At 40.8% G+C, this 17,787-nt stretch overlaps 2 protein-coding genes across 3 annotated transcripts in view; one reads left to right on the top strand and one right to left on the bottom strand.

Annotated features, from left to right (window-relative positions):
• Window positions 1–640: 640 nt before the first annotated feature.
• spryd4 (SPRY domain containing 4) lies at window positions 641–3,359 on the bottom strand. The gene is made up of 2 exons (XM_080469289.1): window positions 3,193–3,359; window positions 641–1,496 (listed from the first exon to the last, which is right to left on the bottom strand). Exons 1-2 carry the CDS (start codon window positions 3,323–3,325, stop codon window positions 955–957), a joined length of 675 nt encoding a protein of 224 aa, XP_080325415.1. The 5' UTR covers window positions 3,326–3,359; the 3' UTR covers window positions 641–954.
• Window positions 3,360–9,202: 5,843 nt separating this feature from the next.
• Window positions 9,203–17,787, top strand: part of LOC308113219 (acid-sensing ion channel 1-like) — a gene marked incomplete at its 3' end in the record, with an annotated part of 62,991 nt that continues 54,406 nt past the window's right edge. Inside the window, exon 1 of one of the 2 annotated variants that reach the window (XM_080469283.1) lies at window positions 9,203–10,287. In XM_080469283.1, coding sequence (XP_080325409.1) covers window positions 9,926–10,287 — 362 coding nt within the window. In that variant the 5' untranslated portion in view covers window positions 9,203–9,925. The remainder of the gene's footprint in view (window positions 10,288–17,787) is intronic. The other variant, XM_080469282.1, reaches the window with a different exon arrangement.

Genomic DNA, 17,787 nt, shown 5'->3' with positions numbered 1-17,787 from the left:
ATTTGTTGCCTTTGGATGTTTTAGGACTTTTCTAATACTCAAACCATCATCTGCACTTGAACAAGGTGAAGAATTAGTACAGCTTCTTAAGCAGTTGAACATTTATTGGTGAATTCAGGGAACGTGATCACTCAACGTTTAGCACAGGAGAGTCATTTGTTTTGATGAAATACAATTTAGATTTAACCTCATTTTAGCTCAGTCAGCATTTAAAGTCTCAGTCTCTACCAAAACATCTACATTTAAAGGGTTGAAATGAGCAATTAACCATATGGAGTGCTGCAGAGGCCTTTGTGTCATTGAGTTGTGAAGCGAGGTCGAGTCAAGCGCGGCTATTACTGTATTTGACGGGGGGGGGGGGGGGGGGGGGGGGGGGTCTAGGATGTTTGAATTTTGTGGAATGCTCCCAATCCTCTAATCCCACCCATTTCTTTCTCCTGTACAACTGTCAATAACGAAGTTTAGAATTAAAATAACATAAAATATTCAATTAAATGTGCATTTCCTGTATTGTAATTACATGATCCACGGACTTTTGTTTTATTTCAAGTAACTGGCAGTGACGAACTCGGCCGTAAACGTTGCAAGTGTCATCTTGTAAATAAAACAAAAATGTAAAGTCCACTCAAGAGACAAATATGCAAAAGACAAAAGTTGTTTATTCAAGTGATTTAAAAACAAAAAAAAAGTAGTTTCCATCAAAACAGACAAACACCGTCCAAACGCCAGTGAGCATCAGAGCTTAATACATGAGGTCCATTCAGAAACAGTTTGATATGATTGCCAGAAGCTTAATACATAAAGTATGATGATGTGTTCAGAAGACCTGATGGACCACCTGAAATTAACCAGGAAGTATATTGCTTTCTTTGCTGCACCATCATTAGTTACCATTGAGATTACAGTTACAGCACCAAAGGGCTTCACAATCATCACATCACAGCTGATCCTGCATCACTTCAGGCCTTCAGGTTCCTCCAGACCAGAGTGTGTGAGCAGCTCCCCGTCCCAAAGTCCAAAGGCAGGGCAGACAGGATCCTTGAACTGGACCTTGATGGTGTAAATGATCCTGGGCTTGTCCGTGTCCACCAGCGCCACGACGCCTGCGTCAAAGTCCAGTAGGATTCCCACGCGGTCGGGCTTCCCCACCAGCGTCACAGGAACCGTCTTATTCTTAGTCATGGCGAACCACTTCCTCTGAGCGTAGCCGAACACCCAGGAGGAGCCGTTGGTGCCCACGCAGTCGTCTCTGGGCATCAGCACTTCCGCCACACCCAAGCGAAACTCCTGCGACTTTTTCACCGTCACCTCCCAGTAGTGCCGTCCGCTGCTGATCTGCCCTTCGCCGAACACGACGGCCCAGTCCCGGAAGCGCTCGGGGTTATTTGGCACGTGCGAGGGATCCACACCCAGCAAGCGGTAGATCACACCTGTGTTTTTCTTGAAGAGGTCCAGACTGCTGTGTGCGGTTCGCTCATCGAGCCTGAACTGCAGATCTGAAGAAACACAACAGGAGGTAATTTCCTGATGGCTATAAAATCAGACTCCGGTTTAAATGAAGTCAATATTTATCCATTTGCCAGGGATCAGGTTAATTTTTTATCTGTTGTTAAAGCTCAAGATGTAGTTAAAAACAAAATTCTACATGCAGTCCCCTCAAAGTACTATAAATTGCAGAGCAGACAATATAATAAACATACCCAACAAAACCATAAAACCTATAACACAGGAACAAACAATTATAAAATCAAAGCAACACATTTAACATGAAGAAAGTTCCAGCTCATTACCTGTTAAAAGTATATAAAAGGTTTATTTCAAACCACCTCCCCCGAGCTCACCATCCTCATTTCCCACTTGAGTGAATCACATCATTTTATTTCTTTTTGCACATTATGTCTGAGATGTTTTAATTTATTGGTTCTCTCTGCATTTAGAGTAAATACATTAAACAACTTTACAACTTTCTCTATTGGTAATGATAATTTTGCAGCTATTTGTGCAGTGCGCTTCTTGTGCAGACAGGTGACTGAAGTATCTGTATAGATTATTAACATCAAACCTGAGGAGCATTTAGCCCCAAGTAAACTTAAACCAGTTTAGGCCATTTGGGAAAGTTTGCATTTCACTTATGATGTCAAACATCTTCCAGGTCCAGGAACACTAACACTCTTAAAAAAGGAAAAGACTGGTTTTTGACACGTTTTAATTAGTTTTGTTAGTCAAACAGTACCCGTCAGGAGACGTTAATGTTGTGATACACAGCTTTGATCAACTGGAAGAAACGATATAGCCACTGTGATTACTTTAAAAAAAATTACTTTCCTGTTGCAGCACTGGAAAACACATATTGCAAAAATATGTATGCAGTACAGAAAATGTTCTTGATCAGTATTGCAATGCAATTGAACTTGATATCTCTCATGTCAGTACTGCAAAAACACAACTTCCTTACTTTCAAATTGTAATAGCATGTGAACAGAAACTACTTACTCCTGCCATCCTATAATAAACCGTGACATAAATACAAATCAACCATACAGAGGCCACCTGTGGTCGTTTCCGGTTTCCTTCCAGCTGTTTTGCATAACTCTTAATTACCTTGTGAAAATATTAAATTCCTTCAGTTATTCGAGTTTTATGTCGTTTGTGATTTACGCTGTTCTATGTGTTATTTTGGTGCCTCCTTTTCGATCAGTTATGTCTTTTAGAGGTTTCCATTTAAGCAGGGTTAGGGTTTTTTGTCCTTACAATTGATATAAATAAATCTAAAAAAGGGGCATATTGCTTTTTTTTTTTTTTTTTTTTAACTTGTTTGTACATGAGAACAAACTGGAAAGCCTGAGCATAGACGCTGCAGGGCCAAAAAAAAAAAAACCAAAACATGAATCAGTTACCTTACTTTAAACAGTATATATATTTATTTTATTTCAAAATTTTTTTTAACCCATTTTAAAGACGAAAAAGCAACATAGCAGCAGTCTGTCTGGAGCGGGAACACTAGCTCCGTTCTTTTCTTTATCGCGAAGTACATTTAAGTTGTCTGGTTTCTGTCCTACTCCAGCGCAGCAGTACAGTTTAGAGTGGGCAGGCCACGAAGGGGACAAAATACAATCATCAGTCATTCGCTGTCAAGCTGAGCTGGAGGCGGAGTTTCGAACATTTCTTAAACCGTAGCAAACTTTAACTCACAGTTCCTGCTCGACGTGGACAAGAAGCTTCTCCCCGCTGCCAGAGTGACGGCCCGTCTGTGTGTGGCTGACAGACGGGACACGGTCCGTCCTGCCAGGAGACACAGACGAGTTGCTGTGGAGGGCGCCGCCATGTTTCTCGCTGCTGCTCGCGTGCTGCACAAACTTCTGCTCCTTATATAATGTGGCAGCAGCGCGCGGTGCTGCCCCCTGCAGGCCGGAGGAGGAACAGCGAGAGTCAGGACCACGGACAGGGCCCGACTGTCAAGTCTGACCAACATCCCTGCTGAAACCCTACCTTAAGAGATTTTTTTTATATTAAAAGACAATGAAGCTGTTTATTTAGGCTTGACAACGTCCAGATTGAATTGTAACAACAGCAACTTCATTTATCCACCTTTTATTTGTCCCTCTGTTTCCGCACTGTGGCGTGGACAGAACCCATCTCAGCTTACATACACTGGGTGAAAAAAGCGAATATTCTCAATTTGTTGACTGTTGGCCTTCAGGCCTCAACATGGAGAAACACTTTTTTACAGACACATCTGCCCTCAGGCTAAAGTGAATTGCCAATCATCTCTAATCCACATGTGTTTTGACTGGCTGGAGAGGCCAGAGAATCTGAAGAAGAAAAAAAACAGCAACACGTATTTGTCTTTCAACTCAACAAATGTCATTAAATTAAATAAATGTACAAAACTCTGCTGCCATTTGATACCTCCTGGCAAAGTAAAACATTAGATATTGTATGTACACATACACGGTCATTCGACAGGCTCTGTAGTTTAAAACAATACATTTTAGTCAAAAGATTTCTCCACCATGAGTGGCAGAAACTCATACTGGAGATACTGATGTAATTTCATGTCTTTATGATGTATTCGAGAAAAGATATTACAGGAGAGACGGACCGCCTGGTTTCTGTTTCCCCCCCCCCTCAACAGTTCTCATCAAAACTTAAATACCAGACAGCTTGAGGTTTTCTTGGCTGACTCTGGCTGCTCTCATATATGGATATCAATATCTTGAAATATCAATCATGCTGATTGAAAATAGGGGGTTGGGGGAATTCTTGTTTGAATGGAGCATTTCCATCCTTTAAACAGCACAAATGAAAAGCTAAAAGAAAAAAACCTTTTTTCCAATACTCTCCATTCTAAAAATGTTTTGTGAGCTTCTTTAACAGACGACAGGCTCAAAATTACACATTGATCACAATTGCAAAACAGACTAGTGAAGGCGGCATCGGCACTTATTCAGTTTTCAGAATAATTGGTGATGTTTGTTGTATAATTAATGTATTTCTTCTGAAATCTCCCCGCAGCCTCATTAAAGAGCTGAAAACAAACCTACACGGGGTTATTTTGACAGTTTCTACTGCCTTCTTCAACAGTCTCTGAAGACAAGGCCTCCAAACTGTTTTCTGGCCCGTGTAGATGGGATGGTGGTCCCACATGCTCCCGCTGACCTCAGAAGGAGGGATGCCACTAGATCAGCATGCAGCCCAGCTGGAGATTTAACAGCCAGAACCAACTAGGACGAGACCCAGTTGTTAATAAAGAAACTGAACACTTAAACTTTAACCTCATATTTGTGTTTTAACAACAAAAATTAGGTTTTGGTTTCAGCAGTTTGATTAAAACTATCTGTTATTCTGCAGCAGAGGTGGTTGGAGGGGTGGGGGTGGGGGGGTTCCTCATCCAAATGGGAAGTGCAGTATTTTAATAGATTACTTCACACCACTACTGAATGTGCCAGGGAGACTTTAGAGCAACAGAGAAGCACATAAACTAATTGAATCCACACTTCTTCTACATAATTCACAGCTGTTTTTGTGGCGGTCGGGATCAGAAGTGCAGCTGGACACAGTGGAGAACATAGCAGGGCTTTTAATGTCAACAATGAGCATTTCTCTTTTCACCCTCATGTTTTCAAGGTGGGTAATGCATCTTTCATGACATAGAGTGAGTAACTTGAGATATTAACAGAGCTTGATTTGGCCTTGCTGCACAGCCAGATCCATTTTTCACGCCGGTATCCAGCTGGGGACTAAATGTCATTGTTTATTCATGGGTCCAATCTAAACATCGAGTCTGTCATTATTTTCCTTTGCCGTGCTGCTGCTGATCTTTTTGTTTTGGGAGGGGAAACTTCAAATTTTTCCCACCCCCATTTCCATTCTCTCTTCTAGTAAAGGTTATTTTTCACTCAGTTTTCTTTCACTATTTCTCAGAACTGGGCTTCAGTTGTTGGATTTTTACATTATTCCTTTGTGAAAGCAAGGTTTCAAGGCTTCGAAGCACACTAGAGTCTATTCATTCATCACTTTATCTAACTTAGATCACTGGTAAGTGGAACCAATCCCATCTATTGGCGAGGACAGGATACAACCTGGACAGATTACCAGTCCACCACAGAGCAAACAAACACAATCACACACAGCCACATTCACATCGACAGAGTCTTCACTAGCCCCTAAATCCAGACGTTAGAGAAGCAGACTGAGGACCTGAAAATTCCCAGGTTTGAATGCCACCGCTGACAGGTGAGCATGAGCTGTAGGGACCCTGCTGCTCCCTGGCAGCCCACTGCTCCTTGCATGTATACGTATGGCCGTCTATGAATAGGATGGGTTAAATGCAGAGAAGTCATTTTCCAAAGGGATCAATACAGTACGAGCTCTTTCATGAAACAATTGATTGAGGTGGAAAGGGTTTGACCCCTCATGCCACAAATAAACTAAATCTGACTTACTGATGATTTGTTGATGTGGTTTTTTGTTGTTGTTCTTGTAATAATGTGATTTAGAAGGGTGTCACTGTCGTTTATGGGGCATTGAAGTTTCCACCTTTTTATTTTTTTGTGCAGTAAGAGTGCAATGTCAGTGAAAACGTTCCATTCTATTCTATTCTGTTCTATTCTGTTCCATTCTATTCTATATGAACAGAAAGTGTACGTATGTTGGTGAAGTAAAGAATGAGAGCTTCTGCTGGATTAATTAGAACAGCTCGTCCACTCAACACAGTTCTTGCGTTCAGTGGAGCGAGATGAATTAGCAACACCCTTGAGCAATGCTGGTGATCTTTCTTCTTTGTTTGCGGGTCGAGGGCCGAGAAGAAGAAAATGATTAGAAAAAGAATAATAAATGAGTAATAAATCAAGGTATCACGTTGCAGGTTAAACTGTCCAACGGGTGAACGCAGCAGCGAGCGAGCATGTGGGGTGAGGCTGTAAAAGACTGGAGGAGGAAGTGTCGGGTCGGATCGCTCAGCGTGTCAGGACGCAGCCATGTGAGCGCAGAGAGGGTGGAGCGTCGGGGGTTTAGATCTTGTGGAGCTTTGCACTTTTTGATGACTTAAAATGAAAATGTTCTCGCCTCAGTTTTTTTTTTTTTTCGATTTCGCCTTGGAAGACTCTCAACTACATGAAAGCAGAATCAGTCATACTTGATTATTTCTTTGGCTTGAATCCTGATCATTTTAGCTCTCCAGCATTTCCTTTCTCCAAGATGATATTCCGAAACAACACAGAGACATTTACCAAATGGAGCAACGGATCTTAAATTAATTCTTCATTTCTTTTTCTTTTTTTTTTCCTCTTTCGGTTACTCATTTCAGGGATCACCATAGCAGATCGCCAGCACTCCCCCGTTTTGCTAAGAATAGTATACTCCTTGGTGACAAGAGCAGTAGACATAGTGATACTTGATTTGTGTACAGGCCAAGGTTAACTCTAGATAAACACACCACGAGTAGACAACCTCTTCTTCACCTCTCCTGTGCACTGTCCATCACTCCAGATGCTTAACATGATGTACTTGAACTCATCCATGGATGAGAGAATGTGCACCTTCACGCCCTCGACTCCTTCCATTATCACTTTTGCACTAACCTCAATCTCATTTACACACATACGTATATTCTGTCTTATCTCTACAGGCCTTCCTTCCTCTCCTGTCAGATATCTATCTCTCTAATCCCACTTTTCACTCCTACTATAGATGTCTGGCAACGCTCACATACTTTTCTAAAACTTCTGACTTCGGTATTGCTCACATTGACAACCACATTTTTTTTTTCCCCACAGTGTGTTCAAATAGCCCCACCCGATCATGTTGCTATAAACAACAACTTGGATCTTTTTTAAAAGGATGGCAGTCATCTTTTCACTTCAACTGAGGGCAGAGAAATAACATGAGCTTAAAATCATTCTCAGGAATTGAGACTGAGGGATCTGCCGGTAGGAATTTTCTTCTTTCGGTGCCCTTGTTTGAACGGTCTCATTCAAGCTGGATTCTTGATTTCAGAGGGTGAGGGTGAGGGTGAGAGGCTGTTCCCTTTAGACCTGCAAAAACTGACACTCACAGACCATCACCTTCGGAGTCGATATGCTGATTATGGAGATGGGGATCATGAATCACTTTGCAGATTCACATCACTTTGTACTGTTCACTTCAAAGAGTAGCAGTCACTGATTGTGCAGTCCTTTCACTTTTTTCCTCTTCGGTATAGTGGCTCCCCTTTCAGTTCAAAGGCAGTTTGGTGCATACGAAGAATCATTTTTATACGCTGCAGCTTTCAGCTCTGACTCCCACGCAGGCTCAAGGTCAGAGTAATCGGAATATGATTGTTTCTGTTTAACAAGAAAGTAAATGTAGTGTGAAAACATGCTCGCAAATGACATGCTGGCACGCCGTGCTGTTAAAGAGCCCTTCTTCTGACTTGCTTACATGGCGAATCAGATCCAATATCCACAATTTCACCTCTGTTCTTGCCAGGTTGTGTAAATAGGAATCTCTGAGCTTTTTGCTTCTGCTGAAACAACTAACTTCATCTACAAAGTGCGCCTCTGCTACAAAACGACACAAAAAATGGTGTCAGTTAAACTTCAAGGGTGAGAAGAGTCAGTCCATCTTGTGGTCTTCTAATTCTTGTGTCACCCATTGCTGTATTGGTGCATTGTTTATTTAGCATCCCCTTTTTTAATCACAGATTTCAACTTTTTAAAGAGATTCCATCTTTATTTTCGCTTTTCCCTCGACATCTTGCTCTTATCATCTAAACGTAACATTTCTCTTTTTTTCAATTTCAGTCTAATGACACAGAGAGGAGGCCAGAGCTGGTGGAAAAATCTGAATTCAGGGTATGCCTTTTTCCAGCAAGGTTGTTTTTAACCTTTCTTGTTTGTTTGTTTTAAATAAAACCTCATGAAAAAAGGTAACTATTCAATAATCTCTAAATTCACAGTTCCAGGAATTTCTTTTTATATGAAGCCACATTGAGACAAATGGCAACAATATCCTGTAAAATACCTCTAATTTAGAGCCATAGGTATAACAGCTGTGACAATTTCACATCATTCATTAAAAAAATTGTCCCGGATATTTCAATTTGGAAAAATACAAAAAAAAAAACTAGTGATGTCAAAAATGTGATGAAAAGCATCAGGAAGTCCATCACTTAACCAAGAACTGGTGGGACACTACAATAACACATGTTAAACATGAACAAGTAAACCACAGGTACTCTATTCACTTGAAAACTGATTCAATTAAGCAAAGCAGCAACAATTACTCAACTAATTTGACTGTCACTCATTTCAAAGCTTATTTTCTTTATTTCTGTTTTTAAACTTTGATTGTGAATTCTTAAAAGTGGTTATTCCTGGTTCATACTGTTCATCATGGTAATAACTCAAGTAGGCCCGTTTGTCAATTAGATAGTTAGATTTTGAAAAATAAATAAATAAATGAATAAAACAAATACTTAGAATAAAGTTACCTGAAATCAGTGTGATGATTTAATTTCCAGGGAAATTACTTTTTATTTAAAAAAAAAAAAAAAAAAAAATTCTCTCTCTCTCTCTCTCTCTCGCTCTCTCTCTCTCTCTCTCTCTCTCTCTCTCTCTCTCTCTCTCTCTCTCTCTCTATCATAGTAAGTCACAGGTGAAGAGCAGAGCGTTCCTCCCCCTCCTCCTCCTCCTCCTCCTCCTCCTCCTCCGCTGCTGCTGTTGCAGTCAGACAGACACAAACAGGAGCGGAGGAGACCTCACGACTCTCCCACCACCACCACCGACCACAACAACCCACTGTCTGACTCCCAAACGCGCTCAAGGGTGGACAACACCTCCTGATCCGACCTGAGGATCTGCGGATGGAAGGGGGAAAGCGTGCGACGCAGTCACAGAGGAACTCTTAAGAAATGGGCATGAAGTGTCAGAGAGGATTTCTCTCTCTGTCCGGGCTCCCTGTTTCTTCTTCTGGCTGCCGTGCAGAGACGGCGCGTGCTTCACTGGACTTATAATCGAGCGTTCACACAGACGGGCTGATGAAACACTTTGTCAGTCCTTCTTTTCCTTTGCTTCACTGCTGCACGCACGGGGGAAACCTGCAAAACATCGTGCCTGTAGCGCAGCTCTGCAGGACCCTCGCCCCGGCATCTCTTGGTTTTGCGCGCATGTGAAATGCGTTACTTCTGCCGTTGCGCACAAACCCTGCTCATCTGACTTTATTTTTCAAAACGAGCGGCAGATGATGAAGATGCGTTTTTGCCAGCGTGCATGAGTGATGGTGACCAAGCGGCGCCGGGTTTCGAACCAGAGGCTTTCTGCACGTTTGAACCTGTTTGGGTGGGAAATGACAGTTTCTGCCACAGGTGAATGAATCGCTTCTGCTCAGTTTCGCTCGTGTTTTGAAGCAGATTACTAACTCTGACCCGCACTGCTGCACGGTGACAATGGATCTCAAAGTAGAAACAGAAGAGATGGAGACCAACCGGCCTCCACCCTTAGAAGTTTTTGCGCACAGCTCAACCCTGCACGGGATCTCTCACATCTTCACGTACGAGCGCTTCTGCGTAAAGCGCTGCCTGTGGCTCGTCTTCTTCTTGGGCTCCCTCACCTTCTTGCTGTACGTGTGCGTGGACCGGATCCACTTCTACCTCGAGTACCCGCATGTCACCAAGCTGGACGAGGTAGCGACACCGATCATGACTTTCCCCGCGGTCACTTTCTGCAACCTGAACGCGTTCCGCTTCAGCCGCGTGACGCGCAACGACCTGTACCACGCAGGAGAGCTGCTGGCGCTGCTCAACCAGAGGTAACCGGCAGATCCTTTACATGTTGAACTTAAAACTTCCAGAGGGGTATTTCAGGCATCAATTTAATTCAACTTTGTTTTAATTAATGCCATAAAGGTGAAACATTAAAAAACGCTTGTGAATGTGTACAATATAACTGTTTCTAAGTTATCATTAGGTTGTTGACTAATGTTTTATGTAATCTGGTCTTTTCGACAAAGATTGCTCTACACATAAATATGGTTTTGCATTTTATTTATTTTTCATCAAATTTTCAGAATAGAAACACTGATTGGGTGATATTTTGGCTTTTTTTTAAGGGAAAAGACCCAAACACATCATTTTAAAGACAAAAGCTCATGGCTAATCAAAGGCTAATCCCATGCCTCATCATTGTTTACATACATTCCAAAAATCTAACACAAGCACCAGCTCTTTATGTTGTTCAACAATTTTGTTTTATGTCTTATTGTCCTTAACTAATCATCTTTAGTCTGAAGAACCAGAAGAAATGAGGAAGTTACCAGATTTCTTCATGGAAACGGTCCTTCTTCTCCTTTGAACTGTAAATTTGTGCTACTGCGACTTTGTCTTTTGACTATGAGTCAGAGTCAACATTGTCCTTTCAATAGATATAAAGAAAGAACTAATTTTGCATGCATGTTATATACATTCACATATATGACATTTAAATATGTTTTTACATACCAGATGGTTAAAGTGGTTTAATATGTATGTACACGAATCCTATTCTTACAAATACAACATTTAATCATCTGATATTTAAAAGGTTTGAATGAATAGAGTATACATACTTGTGCTCCCTAGAGGACTTTTATTTGTGATGTCTTGCTTTAGTGTCAGCGTTACTTCAGTTAAAAGGTGAATTTCTAATCCACCACTCGCAGTCTGGTCTCACACTCACCCTGCCAGCTCCACCTTGTTGAGCCATGCAGCGTTTTGAGAAGCACAACTCTTGTCAAGGCTGGAATCAGCTGAGGCATTATAATCAGAGAGCTTCAGCTGTCTGGTCGGTGCAGTTGAAGGCTCTGGAAACTGGCAACGGCAAGTACTATATGCACAGGAGGGAAATATGTGTGGAGAGGCTGCCTCTCTTTGATTACAAGCGAAATGGCAGATGCTCTGGGTATTTCTGTCATTGATATGTTTAAATCCTTCTGTCTTTCAAAGCCTGCTGAAAGAAAGAGAACCCACTCTTGGCAGATTAAATCCACTTGTTTCTAAGCTGACCAAGATTTTACTTCGTTGGAGATGGCACTTTGAATGAATTAGTGATTTTTAGTGAAAAAAAAAGAAGAAGAAATATCTCAGTGTGTACGTGTGCGTGTGTGAGAGAGGAAGCTGAGGCTGACCCTGGCTTTACACGCTGTTTGGTTTCTTTCCCTGTGGTGTCGTAGTAGGGGTTTTTTTTTCTTCAAAATGTCAACAGAGGCAGCCGCAAATCAGACAATTAGCAAAGTGATATCACTTGACTGCAGTTGGTGCTTGACAGCGTTTCGGAAGAAGAAAGTTTTGTGTCATGTGAGTGATCCAAAAACATCAGAGCGAAGGCTCCGAGCTCAGATGTGATGAACCTCGGACATGCCGTCAGTTAAAAAGATTGAGGACAAGACTCAGCATGCACCGCCAAAGGCCTCTGGTGGCTTTACTTTCATGTGGTTACGCAGCCGTCTTTTACTCTAAATCTTTAATGAAGATCCCAGATTGAACACTAAAATTAGCATTTTTATTTTTTTTTTGCCCTGTGACGCTGCTGTGAGTGAAAATCAACACTTGCCATCTGGATTTTCATGAATAAATACCTGAATCTCAATTTTCAGGCAGCAGTTGACAAAGCTGGACACCAAAACAGAAAGGCAGGAGCGTAGTCAACTTCAAAGTTTCCATCTCCATGCACTCATCTCAACTCTTTACACTCTGAAGAAGGTTTAGTGCTCATTATCCTGCCTCCCTTGGCAAGGTGGAGAGGCGATGCAGTGGCACACTTAGCTGTTATACCCCCGGCCAGGAACGAAAGTGCTCGTGGCATGAAATCCATTTAGGGCTCTTCTCATGTTTGAAGTCATTGGTCTGGGAAATGTCTTGTGGCATGATATTTAAGCGGCGCACACGCTGACGTGTCAGTCTTTGCCGATCTGGTCGGGTTTTTCTCGGGGGGGGGGGGATTTTTTTATCTCATAAGTGCCTTCTTGGCAGCCTTGTCCACTACGCAAACAGCGGGGAGTCAATGCCTCTCCTCAATTAAGTTCTACTTCAATCAAACAAAAACACTGCCCGCCTCTGTCGTAATAGGTTCGGTCTAATCTAAATGTCACCGACCCAAAAAATCTACGAGCTAATTTCTTAAACTAGAATCGGGTGAGTCATCATTGATTTAATGTTTTGACCATTTCAGTTGGAGTGGTTGATGCCCCTTTTACCCGCCTGAAATTGAAAAACAAGAAGATTGCTCACGTATTTCCACGTTTTATGGGACATTTAATAGCCTGATGTGTGTAATTACATGTTTCTCGCTATGAGGCCTGGATGAAAGGAAGTGGGCAAGTGAATCTCATCCTGATTCATGCACAGAAACACATAGCTGCATATGTACAAAAGATCATTTAAACGCTATATTCATACAACAGGACATTCACAGGAGGGTTTTCTGAAAGGTCTTTCATTGGAGACAGCGTTGGGGGCGAAAAGGACTCCGAGCAGTCTGCTCTTTGGTGAGTCCATTAAAATGGTGACATTTTTAATAATAGCACAGTGGGAGATCACAGCGAGGGTAAAAAGTGGCTGCATTTACAGCTATTCTGCTCTTTTTTATTATAAGACAGCGTGGTCAGATTTTTGCGAGCTCCATTAAAAGAAAGTCAATTTCCCAGAGCTACGGATGATGTTGCATGTGACGTGGGTCAGCCCGCTCCCCACACTGGACATTGTTCTCAATTTTTCTGGACAGAAATGGTGGCGAGTGAAAGAATATGAAGCAACGCTGTGATTTCTGAGTCCCACGGTTCCTGTTTGGGGAGAAACTGTGTTGAGGACGATATGATATAGAAACTCTTTTCAATTAGCAAGATAACAAAAGTTTTGCTTTAAATATTTTTGCCCAGTCTAAAAAGAATTGCAAGGAAGCCCAGAGGGTTTGTACACAGTTCAACTCTTGTCCAGAAACTGACAGACGGATCCATTTCATAAAACAGAAGAAAAACTAACGGGTCCTGATATTCAGACCTTGAATACTCAGGATCTAATTTGTTTTTTTTCTGTAGTTTCTGAAGGCTGTTTAACATATTGTTGACCTCGGAGACTCGTCTAAGTCATTCTCGAGTATCTGACCTCTAAATGTGATTTTAAATTGATGGCGAGACGTTTGACAGGAGGTTAAGTGAAGCTCGCTAACATAACGATGCCTCGTTAAAGATGAATGAATATTTTACCAGCAAAACATGCAGTATGTAATTACTGTCACTAGAGGTCTTCCAACCAAACAGAGTTGTGACTCGCAGCAATGACTGCTCCAATATCCGCCACAGGTGACCACCGCTGGGCAAAAAACAAACGGAGTGGATTATAGTTCGATGTCACTGCTTCTGAAACGTTGTGACGTTGCTTTTCTCTTTATTCCTAAATGTGTGCAGTAACTTTATGAAGCAGCTGTTGCATTACACTACTTGTCCCCCTCAGTAAGAGCTGTTCTAGAGATATGAACATTAACTGACTTGTCAGTTGTGGAGGAGTTACGTGACCAGTAATTTGAACAAAACATAATTAGATACTTGGAAAAATAACATGTGCATTTCGTTTACTGTAGCTAATTGTGTTGCTCTGACATATTACTGAATATGTGGGTCGATCCAAACACTGATTTACTCAAGTTCAATCTGAATTTACAGCAGTTAGCCGGGAGTCACATGGTGGCAAACATGTTAATTTGGTATTTGTGCGTTAATCAGTCTTTATTCAAAATGCTCCACTATGTGCTTCTGCAAGGCAGAAACAATTTTCAGCATTCATGCAGATAAATGAAGGAATAATTATGAAAAGAAGCAACAAAACAGCAGAAATAAACTCCCAACATGCAGACAGCAACAGACAGCTCTTATATATTTAAGCCAATATTTATTCAAGGACTGTGAATAAATCTCCAGCACTGTCATCGACTAATGTTTAAAGCTAACAGAGAGACAGCGGCTCTCCGACTATTTCATCCACAACAAATACCAGGGAAACTTCTGTTATTTTATCCAGCTTATATATATATATATATGTATATATTTAATCAGTTATTAATCATGTTACTGCCAAATCTAGTGTTGTTAAAGTAACATTCCCTGATGAAACATTATTCCCAACACATCTAATGACCGAGTGACTCTTCACTTGTTTTGTGGTTAAAATTATGTTTCATTCATGATCTATGATATTTGACCAATTAAACTGATGAGAATGTAAAAAAAACAGCACAGCTCAGTCACAGCAGACAGGTCTTTTACAGGACAAGTGTTTATTTAAGGCTACTAAAGATATAGACACGAGACAGCAGCTCTGAAATGTTTTTCTATGCGACAAAAATGATAAACAATGAGCCCGGCCAAACTTTCTTTAATCAGAAATATGTCGCTAGTTTCATTAAAGTAAACACTGACTCAAAGCATTGCTGCTTAAAGTAGTGTCACATACTGTTTCACATGATTTGCCATAATGGAAGCAACAAGTAAAAATAAAGGAAGTTAAGACAGTTTAGAAAGGACTTTGATTTTATTTGTGTGCTTGAATCATGCACCACTGTTAGTGCATCAACATGTGGGCACACTGCATGTGAGTGCAGCTACTTAGTGCCTGAATTAGTGTCATCTGAAATGAGACACTTAGCACTCACCACCAATGACAACAGCAACATTTGACCTCATTGCTCACTAAATTATACACTAGCATTGCTTGCACGTGTTTATCAAAAATTGAACACTTTAAGTGCAATATGCAAGGTATATCGCCTTCACAGCAGACAGTTTTAGGTCTTCGGCTCCACAACAACTGCTGCGCCCTCACCTTCGCTTTGTAGCCAGATGTTTAGGACTGCTGATGTATGTAATTCATGTATTGATGCTATTGTCCTGAACATAGCACTGCTCTTTAGAGCAAATAGGCACAGAGCGCTTTACAAGGAAGAGATCTTTCTACATGACACAACAACAAAAACGGCAGTTGCATTGATTCTTAGAGCTTTTAGCGTTCGATCGTAGTTTTCTAACATTTATTAGTGACTGTAAGTTTACATTTCTACAATAAAAATGTATCTCAAAACAAAATCCCACTCGATCAGCACCAAACTGCAGTTAGAGTCAGCGAGCTGTTGGTGAACATGGTGGAGCAGCCGAGGATTCAGGGGCAGTCAAGAGTAAGTATTTGGACAATAATCATATATTGAGCTGTGTGTATCGCAGTAGAAGAGCAGAGTCTCTGCTTCATTATGAGTAGGCTGAGCATCCTATTGTAAGGTTGCAGGAGTAATCTGACATTTTGGTCCTTAATGTTTTTCTTTGGCAGCTGTGTGCAGTCAGTTTGCTCACAGTGGAGCTCACAGGAGAATTGAATGCAGAGAGTTATTAAATTAAGGTTAAGCTGCTTGTCAATATGAGGAGTAAACAGGCAAACAGGCCAGGGAGGAAGATAATAAAAGATACTCAACCATTTATTCTTCTCTAAATGCTCCAAAAGGTTGTGATTGTATTGTTGAATCCAGGCACTGAAAGACAGTAAAAGCCTGATAATCTATTGGAGCCACATTGTATATAACCTGGTTATTAGGGACCAAGCCCAAAAGGCCCATGCACAGGTCGATGGACATTATCAACAATGGCGGCCTCCAGAGTGTCATGACTCGCAGTAAATATTAGACTTATAGACTTTATAGTTGACAGTCACTAGTATTAGCAATACAACTCAGTCATTTGTGTACTCGCCATTATTCATGTAAATAGCACATGTGTTTGTGGTTTCATCACAAAATCAAACAACAGCACCCATTAGTGGCCCAACATTAAAACTACATCATTTTCAGCATTTCTACTTGTTGCCGTGTAAAAGGACATCGTTTTCAAAACATTGCAGTGTAAATGCAAAACGTTTCTGAAACAAAAATGCCAAAAAAACCAATGTGTTTTAATTTGAAACGTTGTTGTGTAAACTAGGTCTGGATGTATGTCTCCTGAATGTGTTCAGTGGGTTTTTGCTCCAGTCTTTAACTGTTATCAGCTGTGCCTCATTTCTCTCTGTGTGTGTGTGTGTGTGTGTGTGTGTGTGTGTGTGTGTGTGTGTGTGTGTGTGTGTGTGTGTGTGTGTGTGTGTGTGTGTGTGTGTGTGTGTGTGTGTGTGTGTGTGTGTGTGTGTGTGTGTGTGTGTGTGTGTGTGTGTGTGTGTGTGGTCTGTTCCTCCTGGTGTTTTCAACTGTCACCTGTTTTCCCATGTTTGTTAGTTTAATAGTTTGGACATTGATTTTCTCACCTTCCTGTCAGAAGCTGTTTTGGTTCTTTAATTAAACAGCTGCTTTTATTGTGTCCAAGTTCACAACAGTTTCAATGAATCAGGTTTTTTGTTGTGTAATGGGCTAGCATGAAAAATTACAAGTACTTAATGTTTTTACTGACCTGAAAAGTTGATTTTAAGCTTAAACTAAATCAAAAATCTAGTCTAGTTTGACAGATCACAACTTATTTTATAAATGTTTTGTGTGTTGGGGGTTAATAAATAAAGTAAAATTACATGCTAACACATAACTTACATAAATTAATTAAATTGTATTTACGAATCTATGAATTTTATTAACTTAATAAATTCCAAGACATAAATTATATGTCTGGGAAAATGTAAAATAATTGACACAGAAGGACAGCCTACTGTATCAGATGAACCAGAACGGAAAACCAGAAAATCACTTCTACAGTGACAAAAAGGTCATTAGCGAGTCAAAAATGATCGCTGGGATGGAATTGAAAAAGTTTCCAACTCAGCAATCAGGAAATGACTTCACTATAATAACCTCAGACACTTGAGTCATCAGTGTTTTTAGTGTGAAACGGGTCCTTCATATCATTATTGCCAATAGAGCATTGATTTAAAAAAAAAAAAAAAAACCACAGTATTTAAAAATAGCTTTAAAAAAATGTTGCTTTGGTTTGATCAGACCTCAAAATAACTGCAAAAACATACAGACAGAAAAAACTGTGAAACTGTGTTTTTTTTCTTCTTATCTGGAAACAAAAGTCGCCCCCTGCCAAAATGATAAGAGGAAAATGTAAAAAAAAAAAAAAAAAAGAAGAGTGGTGGCCCAAAAATAACGACTCATCTGTCAAATATGTTGGCAATTATGTTTCCGGCAGTTATACTGACATTTACTGGGAGAGAAACAAAGTTGAGCCACACCTTTATTCATTCCTCTTGAGGTTTAAATTTCCATGAAATCTTCCAGAATGCCACAAAGCAGCAGGTTTTGGATTGAAAGCAGAGGG

This window comes from Lipophrys pholis (genome assembly GCF_963383615.2).
Source record: "Lipophrys pholis genome assembly, chromosome: 8".
In the NCBI taxonomy this organism is placed as follows: domain Eukaryota; kingdom Metazoa; phylum Chordata; class Actinopteri; order Blenniiformes; family Blenniidae; genus Lipophrys; species Lipophrys pholis.
The sequence above is the reverse complement of the archived record's forward strand: the minus strand, read 5'-3'. Positions and strand labels throughout refer to the sequence as shown.